An 11,350-nucleotide genomic window follows, 5' to 3' on the forward strand; every position below is an offset into this window, starting at 1 on the left:
GCTTATGTTCTATCTTGGAAGATGATATTGTAGAAAATGAAAGACATTCAATAAGCACGCTTTGTCGCATCGCTTGAGAGGAATTTTCATTTTGTGCATGAAGGTGGTTAATCCGACTAGTCAATTCTCAATGCGATACTTCTATCCGTTTTTACTTTGACTTCATACAACAAGGTTCGATCCCACAACTTCTTCCTTGGGCGCCAACTCTTCAAGCTAAAGCTACTACCACTAGACTAAGCTAGTGTTCATAATATACATAGCTCATAATGAGAGAGAAGAGAGGCTGCTACTATTAAGGATTTCATCCAAATCAAGAAGAGAAAAAGAAGGAAAGTTTTCCGTAGTTGGAGGAATCAATTGAGGAAACCGTATATTGAAGGATTTCTATTCGAGAGGATTAGGGGCGAAGCAATATCAATTTAGGTTCATATTTAAGCCCCTCTCCCTACGTTCTCTAGCTCTCCTTTCTTTTTTCTACATTGAATTGTTTCTTGCAAGGATCCTTTGTTGCTGGGTAGAGGAAGGGCTAAGCCCTAGGAGGCACTGCATTTTTGGTACTCAAGGTAAATGTTATCTCCTCCCCTGAGGTAAGAGAATACCCTATACCCACATGAGTGATTCTAGGTTTAATGAGATTAGAGAACTAAATTAATTTTTTCTGCTGTGTATATCAATGAATCCTTCACTGTCAAGTATGTTGAGAAACACGTCAGCCCTGACCATTCCATTTTTATAAGAGTTTTGACTGATCAAAACTGGGTTGATTCCTTTCAATCTAGAACCAAGAACCTTGACTAAGTGGTCTGCAGTGCGATTTCAAAAGTAATAGGAAATGAATATTTTCTTAAAATTGTAAAGCAGATGACTAAATTCCTAGGAAATCCATTGCCAACCAATCTGACTAAACCCTTGAAAGGGAAAAAGGAAACCTCTTCATTGTATCGATTTCATCCTCTCCTACCATATACCACAAGTCATAGCAAATGAATCATTTATATTAAACAATGGCTGACAGGTGAGTTATAGTGTTAGCACTGTCTATAAATGATGTTGGAGCACAAGTTCAAACAAATCTATTTTGTTTTGTTTTTCCCAAGACCCTTCCTGAGTAGATAGGTTCATGATTAACAGTCAGGGACCATGTTTCAACCCAAAGAATCCAGACCCTTTTGAGCATGTAATCCTCAATTAAATATGGGGGCACTATAACAATAGGTCAAAAACTTGACTCCTCGGTAGTTGGCCGTCTCAAGTAGTATCGCAAGCTATTAGAAAGAACCTGTACGTCGAATGCATCAATGTCAATTTCTTTTGAGAAAAGGACACTCAAAAAGTGTTTTAACAAATTTCAAAAATCTACCTGTTGCAAGGACTTGATGAGTGCTTTACCACGGTAGTTGACATGGAACTTTGCTTTGGCCAAAAGCCCCTAGAGGAATATTCAAAAGATATTGTAAGATCCTTATACAAATATAAAACTCTGAAAATGGCAAAAGGCAGATAGGGAAGCATGATTTTATTTTCTTTTACAACACTTTTTAAAATTACCTCAGTGTCAAACTCTCCTGATTCAACTGCAACGTTTATGTCAGTTATGATCTTGACAAGATCTACCAGTAATCCAGGGCGATCAGCAGTCTCCACAGAGAGCAAGCTACAATGGAGAATATCAGCACAATTTTCCATCAAAACTGTATTCTATTTTACTTTTCTTGGTGTTTGTAGCCCCCTTTTTAGTGAATAAGTCAATGAATGACAAGAATGAGAAAAAGGTCTTGTTTCAATAACTGCAAGGCTCAAGGGAAAACCTAACCTTGAGCAACAAGCCCAAGATAAAACACATACTATACAATTAATGAGTGAATAACGGGTATCAATCAAATTTATTGAGGTAATTCTAGGATTGGGATTCTAATTCACTATATTAGGCAGATCGTATGCTTACCCAGCCAATTGATAGAAAAAACATGACATGCATACCTTCGATCAGGACCATCATCATAGATGTTTATGTGGGTTGCAATGTCCACATCAACCTGAATGTAAAAAAAAAATATATATAATAATAATAAACAAAACAAAAAAAGGGAAAATGGTTAATGTTCTATTATGGAAAAAAAAAGTGAAGAGAAGAATGAAAAGCCATATGATGAAGAATGAGAAGACAAGTAACCTTCCTGTGATTTCTGTCCACATTTCACATGGTTTAAGCTCTGTGCAAGACTTCTCGTAAGTCTATCTAGTACCTAGATATGTTTTGGTGACCCATGATGCTAAACTCATAAGAATCGAGGGAATCCATTTTTAGTACGAGTTGAATTATTTACAGGTTTTAAGCTCAATAACATACTCTGGTGAAACCAAGAAACTAAAAAAGCCAGTTTTCTGAAAACCAAACTAGTCATTGAACGGGTCATGGACTGAATAGTTACAAACAGTTAAGGAATTGTCCCATATGCGTGGGCAATGGAATATTTGAGAGAGGACAAGCTAGTGAGTTCAGGTCAGCCCACATTTTTAGGGACCAGTGACAAGTCAAACAGTTTGTCAAGCCAGGCCATGCCAAAAGATTGGTACCAGCAAACTGGCTTTGTCACATATTCTGTTTGTTGATGCACAATGCTGGATAGACCTGAACGAGATTCTACCAGACACACGTGTCATTTAATACTAAGTATGATTCATCTTTCCTTACATGAAAAATAGAAACATATTCATCCAAAGGAGGAAGTACACAATCATAATATCCCACTCTGGAAAGATAAATTTCCTTTTCTGAGTTTCAAAATTTAAAAACTACCTTCTGCACTGGTGGTACAACTCCAAAGGCTGCTCCCATTGCTAATTGAGCACTGGATTCCTAGTTAATACCAAAGGCACACATCTGAGAATATGAATCGGTACAACATCATGGAGAAATACTTTTGACAGGTAAGTCAACCAAATTGCAAAAAAGATGTGATGGAGAGCTTCAATAAGAATTACTGGGTGATATTGGAGCATATTGTTGATAATTGTCAAGCGTATGGCCTCTAGCAACTCAGGGTCCTCAATTTTCCTGCCTGTATCACTGTAAAGAAGCCCCACTACTGAATACATAAAAATCACCATAAATGACGAAGAGTCAAAAGTTCAACTCCTTAGGGTAACCATAAAGTCAAAATTTACCAGACAATTTGTTCTCAAGAAATTCACGCACAAACAAAGAACCCTGAGCAACAGATTTAGCCTTTTGCTTATCATGTTTATTCATCTCAAGAATCTCAATAGACATCTTGGCATCAAGAAACTTTAAAGCCAATAATCTCTGTTATGGTAAAGCCCAGAGACATTTAGATTTTCCTTTAATCAGCTGTTCATCACAAGATATTCATGGTACTTTAGGCATGAAGAAACTTTTAAGCCAAGCACTTGTATGGGAGATGCAACCGAGTTCGTAGTCTTTCTACTCCTATTGGACACCTACATTAGATATGTTGCAGAGGATTTTTTATGTAGACCAATGGAGCTTGAGGAGAATTCAGAAAAGATTCTGTCCAGGTTCTTTTCCCCCATCAAACCTGTATACTAGGGATATTTGTCCATAGTCTGACTGTACTTAGGCCCATCTGTCTAGCCATCAACCAGCAGTTCTTTAAGGGATATTTGGTCAGGTTTGCCGGGCCTATTAGTTAGTTGCGTGGAGATATTTTCTGGAATGGATGATGACGTGTGTGGGGAGGACTCCTTAAAGGAGATCTTGCTTAATCTTAGTTTCTATTTAGATATTTAATTAGTTTCATTTGCTTTTTAGTTTTTATTTTTATAACTTAGTGGTTTTTGGTTTTTGTTTCCATGTAATCAGTCCTTGCTGCCATGTGCAAGCCTTCTTTGGGATTTGTTTCCTTTTGTAACTTGTAGGGCAGCATCTATATTATGTAATGAGTCTTTGGACTCTCCTCATGATTTGATGAATAAACGAAAGTTTGTTTTTAAACATGGCAGTAAGATACAGTGAAAGAGTCCTTGAGGCCTGTGAGAGAAAGACCAAGGCCATAGGTTAGTGGCCTTGGTCATATCCCACCACCCCCCACCCTTCCATCTTATTCCTCTTCTCTCGATCAATCCCCAAGTTTCTATTTTATTGTTCTGTGGTTTAACAATCATAAGAGATGCATTCGAAGCTCTTTGCATACTGCTGGAATTACTGTTCACTACTGAGAAGACTGTCCTGCTGTTGCATTCATCGATTCCTAGTTGGAGATTAAAGATCAGACCCTGCGGCTACATTGTACTGGTGACTGCTTGCAAAGAACTTCACGACCAAGGAACTGCTGATCCAACTGCCATACTCAGCCCAACTTTTAACAGAGTGTTATCCACCATATGACCTTCCTCCGATGGTGATCTAGGTCTGATCTGGTTTGGTTATAACAACTAGTTGCGATTTTTAACCACTATTTCTATTTTTGAGTCACCTTCATAACTTAGAATTCTGACAGCAGATCAGGCTGAGATTATTAAGAGTTGTTCCTATCAACAGGAACTACCCTCGACAGGGAGATCTGGTCCATCCCAGGTTCTGACTTTCTATTTCTGTTACTCGTTATTTTCTTGGTCATTAACTAATATTCTGTCCAGCCAATAGACCAGTACTGGCTTTGTTTTGCTTCGCTGTGGTTAGATAACAATCCAGGGTACTGTTAGACTTCGTTGGGGGTTTAAAGGGTTATATACTATGATATTCACCTACTGTTCAGGTGGTCAGTTTATTTCCTGTTGCTGGAAACTGGTGTATAAGATGCCGATGTCCAAGTGAGAAGATCCTACAGTGAGTTGGGTTGATAGTTACCTACTTGAGATCTAGCCTTGCATTAGTTTCTTGAAAAGGACAAGCAATAAACAAGCTTCTTATGAAGACAGAAAATCAAAATTTCATAGATTTTTTCTTTAGGAAAAGATAAATCAAAATCACAAAAGGCCCAATCATGTCTGGTACAATATAGAGGGGACTTCATGCAAAGGCAGAACAAGAAAGACAACTTCCCATAAGAAAATTAAAACTACATCAACTTATGAAATTATTTTGAGATATCATGCAATTGAAAATATTAGAGATGTTTTTTAAAGCTTCCAAAATTTTAAATAAAAACAATGTGAGCACAAATTGAGCTGACCTAATATAAGAATAAAAGAATAAAAAAGGAATAAAAATCCAATAAAGTGGTAAGGAATCAACATACGTTCTAGTGATACAAAACTTATTATGCTTCCCAGAAGAATCCAAGAAAACATTTGCCTTAACAACATTTAGCCCAAGGTTCTTAAGTGCATTCATCTGCAGCCCACAAAATAAGTCAGCTAACAAAATATATTATGAAACTATTTTTACAAGAACTGGAATTATAATCCATAAAGAATATATATATATATATATATATATCTGCCTATTTGAAACCATTATGCTTCCCAGAAGAATCCAAGAAAACATTTGCCTTAACAACATTTAGCCCAAGGTTCTTAAGTGCATTCATATGCAGCCCACAAAATAAGTCAGCTAACAAAATATATTATGAAACTATTTTTACAAGAACTGGAATTATAATCCATAAAGAATATATATATATATATATATATATCTGCCTATTTGAAACCATTATGCTTCCCAGAAGAATCCAAGAAAACATTTGCCTTAACAACATTTAGCCCAAGGTTCTTAAGTGCATTCATATGCAGCCCACAAAATAAGTCAGCTAACAAAATATATTATGAAACTATTTTTACAAGAACTGGAATTATAATCCATAAAGAATATATATATATATATATATCAGCCTATTTGAAACCATTTGGTTTGAATTTTACATGTGAGCAGGAGACCTTTGGGTCTAACTGTACAAAATTCCAGCCTCTTCCAATGTGCCATGTGGCATAAATTTGGGACTGGTGTCGCTCTACACCTGGTGGTGTTAAAAACCCAACCCCATCTAAAACCTTTCTGTCAACAAGTGCACAAAGTTAGTCTTTGGTGCACATCATCTCCTAGATTGACATCACACATGGTGAAGGCTGTCATTGACAAAGAGGAAGGCAAAAAAAGATGCAGGTTGAGGTAACCAAGTGGATCCAACCTCCCTTAGGATCTCGAAGCCCTGCTTCCTTTTTCCTACCTCATGCTCAGCAGCCATGGTTGGAAACTCCTGATTCGTCTCTCTAAACTCAAGTCTAAGAATTTAAGGTTTGGATTAGCATTTCAACCCTTTCAATAAACAGGGTGTTTTAGGGTTGGGTCCTTAAACATCCCTGTATTTTACAAGAAAACCTGCCAGCCTTAATTCAACCTTGGGATAGGGTTGACATTTAAACCTAATTATTAAATAGGTTAGGCACTTAGCCACTGCTTTCTTTGACCGATTCAAGCCTGACCCCACACCTTGCCACTTCCACAGGTAACATGACAAAAGAAACGATAAATATAACAATCCAACCAGGAATCATACAGCATTTACCGTGTCAAGAAGAGCTCCAAGGCGATCACCAAAAGTTATCTCTACAACAGTTGCATTTGGATCTGAATCCTGGTCTATTATAACTTTGGGAGTAGGCATGTTATCAGTCTCAGTAGTACTTCCATCCTGTTAATCCACAAAATCAAACTAGTGGGTATGCAAAAAGAACCAACAAGATGGGACTAATGATTGTTCAATACCTCCAAAGCAGTTGCGGAAGAATGTGGAACGGTTGCAGATACAGATGGCGACATCCTGACGAAACAATAAACCAAATCAGCCATTAGTCACCACAAGACAATGCCTGCACTCATACATAGGATCCACAATAAAAGTAAGAGATAATGATCTGGGTCATCCAGAGGATGGACCCAATCTAAGCTGTCTTGTTGACTGATAAATAACCAGATCAAAATATTCTGACATTCTGATGAGTTGCCAGTTGCAACCATCAAGCCTCTTCAAACCTGATAATGTCAATGATCTTAGCCACATAATTTACAAGGGATAGTTAGAAATTGGAATTATATAAGCACATTTACTTTGCTGATATCTAGACTCAGGAATGAACCATGATCAGGTTGCATGATAGAATCCTATTACTTTATTCCATTAAATCCCTAGGTACGGTTCCATCATTCTGTCTATAAAAGATGCTAAATGCATAATACATTTTATCATAAAATTGTCCAGTAGGAAGAACAATAAAAAAAAAAAAAAAAAAAAAAAAAATATATATATATATATATATATATAGAAAACTATAGAAAAAAATTAAGGAAAAAAAACAAAAAAAAGTTCAGTTTCAGACTCGTGGGGAGAGGCTAATAGCAGTAGTCATAAGAAAGAACCAGTCATCTGATAAGTACAGTCAAGAAATTTAAATTAAGCAAAAGATTTTATCCATACACCTTCACTCCATATTAGAAGTGCTGAGATGGGCAGTACTTTGACAGTCAACAGGATAAGGAATCCTCACCCCAATTTTAATTTTAATATTTTGTGAAGGACTATTACTGGAAAACAACATGAGAACTATAAGTTTCTCTTTCGGTTGAAACATTCACCACCGATTCTTCCACAAATACATCAAGGTATTTGGTTGAAGATTGAGAAGTAATTCAGTAACACTGATATAGAAAGTTAGAAACAAGAGAATTTAAGGAAATCATGAAACTACATGAAAGAATTGCATAAAAAATGAAACAGATGGATCTAGCATACCTGTAACATTTTACTGAAGAATATTAAAAGGTCTGGAAAAAAGGGGAAAATAGATTACACTGATGAACATTTAAATCCAGAATACACCCAATGAATTCCAAGTAATATCAGTATAATTGAAATAGGAATCAAGTTACTGGACTCTAAAACTAACCAAGAAATCATAGAATTCAATCACCGATCCAAATTATCACACAAAACGCAATTGAAACTCGAAATAGAGAATAACACTCGATCAGCATACCTTCCCTTCTGAAGAAACCGACATCTTCCAGCATTCAATTGAAAGAAGCACCTTGGAAAACCCACAAAAAACAGACGGTTTTCAACAATTCTCAGACCAGAAAGAACACCAAAATTGGCAGCAGCCATAGGTAAAGCCATTGCCCCTTCAAAATCTGGAAAACCCAAAAAGCCCAAAAAAAACGGAGGGGGGATATAAAGAAGAAGAAAAAAAATCTAGAGATGTGAAGCTTCTGCGTCTTCTTCTTTACGGATCACTGAACTTTCTCCAGAAACCCCTGAAACCCAATAGGAAGAGAAGTTGACAAAGTCCATAAATCCTCCTTGGGGATGGTTCAACCACTTGACTTGAAAAATGAAGGTATCAGGATTATCCGCCATGAAAGCTCTCTATATCTTTGTCTTTTAAAGCGAACCGTAAAAATACTGCAATTATCTGCACAGCCCATCATCTGCATTATCTCTGGTTAACAACGACGCGTTTGGTTAATATGTAGGGGCGTCCCGCGTGTTTTATCGTATTTGTCCAACATATCGTATACGATGGTTTCTACTATCTACAAGGACAAGCCCAGCTGGGCAGGATTCGTTTCGCGGTTCACGGTCAGCGTTTTAAAAACGTGTAATCTGTGACACAAGCAGTCACAGAATCGGATCGGAATCTACTTGAATCGGTCTGAAAAAGCCCTAAAATCAACATATTTGAGGAATATTCCAACGATTCTGATTTTTGTATTCAGGTATCGGTTGTATCGACTCATCGAAAATTGGGATCAATCACGGGGCAATTCAGATCTGAATATGGAGATTCCTGATCGGATTAGATGATTCTTGAAACACTGGTTAAGCTGGATTCGACTCCTCTCCAATGTGAGCATCGCCCCACTCAGACTATGGGTGCAACACATGGATTGTAAGAATTCAATGGTTGCAAGGAGATCATAGTTACTAAGGTGTCCAGGCCGTTTGCATGAGGCCTGGGCGACAGTTGCCTTATTACGTTGCATGTCACCTTGTCTTTTGGCACTTATTTATGCCAAATACCATTTCATTTTAGTTGTAAATATATTCCCTATTTGAATCCAATAAAAATAGGTTCAAAATAAAATTCCAAAAAAATAAAAAGTCAACTCCTCAATCCAAGAACAAAAATTGGATTTTAGTTATAGGGGTAATTTTCAACTTTTAAATGCTAGGTTTTTCTTAATTATGAAAATTTTATAAATTTTATCATGTTAAAACATTGCTAAAAACCAAAAGTCTAGTAAAATAATCTTTTGTTTTGATATTCATAAAATTATTTTCATTTAGAAGATTTTATCAGCATTTGCGCACTTTAAAATAAGTTTGACCGGAACATAATTTTGTCATTACAACTCAGATTTAAGTAATCTTAGACTTGCTAGAAAGCTTATTTTATGTTACCAAATATAAAAAGTCTTATTTTAAAATAAAATCATTTGACTAGTCAAATTTATTATAGAACAATAACATTAATTTAAATGTTGATTTTTTTTTCTTAATATGACTTGATGTTGATTTTCTATGATTTGATGTGGCTTATTGTTGATTTTTAATGACTTGGTGTGGCTTAATGTTATTTTTCTTATGATATAAGGAATATGTAGCTTATTAAATAATATTAAAAAAGAGGAAAAATAAAAAATAACACTTGGTCTCCTTGTTCGCCTTCTCACCTAAATGCTTAAATGGCCTCCAGCCTTGACGCCGTGACAACTATAGAGGAAAATAGACCCATTTTCGCCCCCTTGGATAAACCCACTATACCCTTCCTGACTTACTCAAACTCAACTCTCCCTTGTTCATTCGCTCATCTTCCTCAAACACATTTCTCTCCCATTTTGTGGAAACCCTAAGGCCCCTTTTGTTTAGAAGGTTTTGATGGGGTGGGACTGTTGGGGTTGAAAAGTTATCAACTTTTCCTAAAATCATGGTATTTTGAGTTGTTTGGTGGTTGTTAGAAGTAGGAGAATGAGTAGACAACTATAACTTTACTGTCAGCCCATGTGTTATAGCGTTTCTCCCACCCCAAGCTCTCATAAAGTTCCACCGATTTCGTTGGACTTTGCGGAATTTGGAGAAGATGCCATGGTAACTCTCTCTCTCTCTCTCTCTCTCTCTGAGAACTTCGTTGTCATTGCCTAAACGAAAGCAAATCTGAAATTTCGCTGTCGTCGCCCTTAGGTTTTTTGTTGAAGCATCAAGAGGTTTCAGAGAGTGAGCAGAAGATCGGTACTTGCGTCTTCCTCATTCAGAGGCGAGATTTTAGTGGATAGAAGCAAGAGAGAAGGAGGATCCATGGAGGCTTGGGATGTTGTCTCTTTTTTTTTTTTTTTATTGAAATATAAACTTAATTAATTAAAACATAAAGAAGAACATACACGGATTGTAATTCGAAGAGAGAAAATGAACAACGTAAGGGGGTTTCCAGATCCCAAACAAAAAAATCGCAAGTTTTGAAAAATCTGTTGAAAAAAAAAAAAAAAAAAAAAAAGTGCGATTACATAGTACCGGTCTGGAATTTCCAAAACTAGAGTTGGTATTTTGATCGCGATCTTCTCCATCCCTTGTCTCTCTATTCCAAACCCTTTCCCTCCTCATCAACATCGTCCAATCCTATTCTTTGGAGAGGAAACTCTCAAAAAAGATGAATCTATCCCCTCCCCCGTCTGCGAAAGCGGTGCCTTCGTTACGACTTCCGGCGATTTGATGGGTTGGGAAAACCCTAGGGGCTCTTCGATGGGTATCATCTTCATTGTTGATTTGTCTGCTTCCATCTCCTCACTCCCCCCCTATCCTCCCACAAAACTATATGATTTGGGGTTGGATGCTACCGTAACCCTCCCTCACTTTTCCACTCCGGTTGCTCACTCCACTAGCACATGGGACCCATGTGTCAGGGAGTGTCACCCCACACTTCCCTCTAAATAATTGGGGCCTAAGAGAAGAGATCAAGAAACAAAACTCTCGTGGAATCAGATGTTCATCCTCCTCAAATAGTTTTCAAAAAAACTCTAAAAGAGGAGGTCGAGAAGCAAAACTCTCCGTCATCAAAAGTTCATCTTCCTCAAACGATCAACTAGAACCCTGAGAGAGGAAACGAGAATCAAAAGTTCATCGTCATTCATTCATGGAATTAGAAGTTCATCAGCATTTTCAGGATCCCATATAGATACTTCCAGGGTACTCAAATGACTGTTACTACTTAAAAAAAAAAAAGAAAAAGAAAAAAAAAGAAAATACAAAAACTAACTTAGAGTCTCTATAACTCCTTCAATTCATTCTTTCTGGCCTCATCACTTTTATCCTTGTAAAGCCTCCAAAACTACACCATACTTGATCCTTTTTCATGAGTCAAGCTTCTTCAGTAT

General features: G+C 36.9%; 1 protein-coding gene across 1 annotated transcript; it reads right to left on the reverse strand.

Moving 5' to 3' along the window:
* Window positions 1–980: 980 nt before the first annotated feature.
* LOC122062884 (ACT domain-containing protein ACR11) lies at window positions 981–8,421 on the reverse strand. Its single transcript, XM_042626558.1, has 10 exons — window positions 7,960–8,421; window positions 6,692–6,746; window positions 6,492–6,617; window positions 5,226–5,320; window positions 2,989–3,073; window positions 2,804–2,863; window positions 1,984–2,039; window positions 1,552–1,657; window positions 1,364–1,432; window positions 981–1,282 (listed from the first exon to the last, which is right to left on the reverse strand). The coding sequence occupies exons 1-10, from the start codon at window positions 8,097–8,099 to the stop codon at window positions 1,220–1,222; spliced, it is 855 nt and encodes a 284-aa protein (XP_042482492.1). The 5' UTR covers window positions 8,100–8,421; the 3' UTR covers window positions 981–1,219.
* Window positions 8,422–11,350: the final 2,929 nt, after the last annotated feature.

Source organism: Macadamia integrifolia, unplaced genomic scaffold (assembly GCF_013358625.1).
Source record: "Macadamia integrifolia cultivar HAES 741 unplaced genomic scaffold, SCU_Mint_v3 scaffold1132, whole genome shotgun sequence".
Taxonomy (NCBI): Eukaryota; Viridiplantae; Streptophyta; class Magnoliopsida; order Proteales; family Proteaceae; genus Macadamia; species Macadamia integrifolia.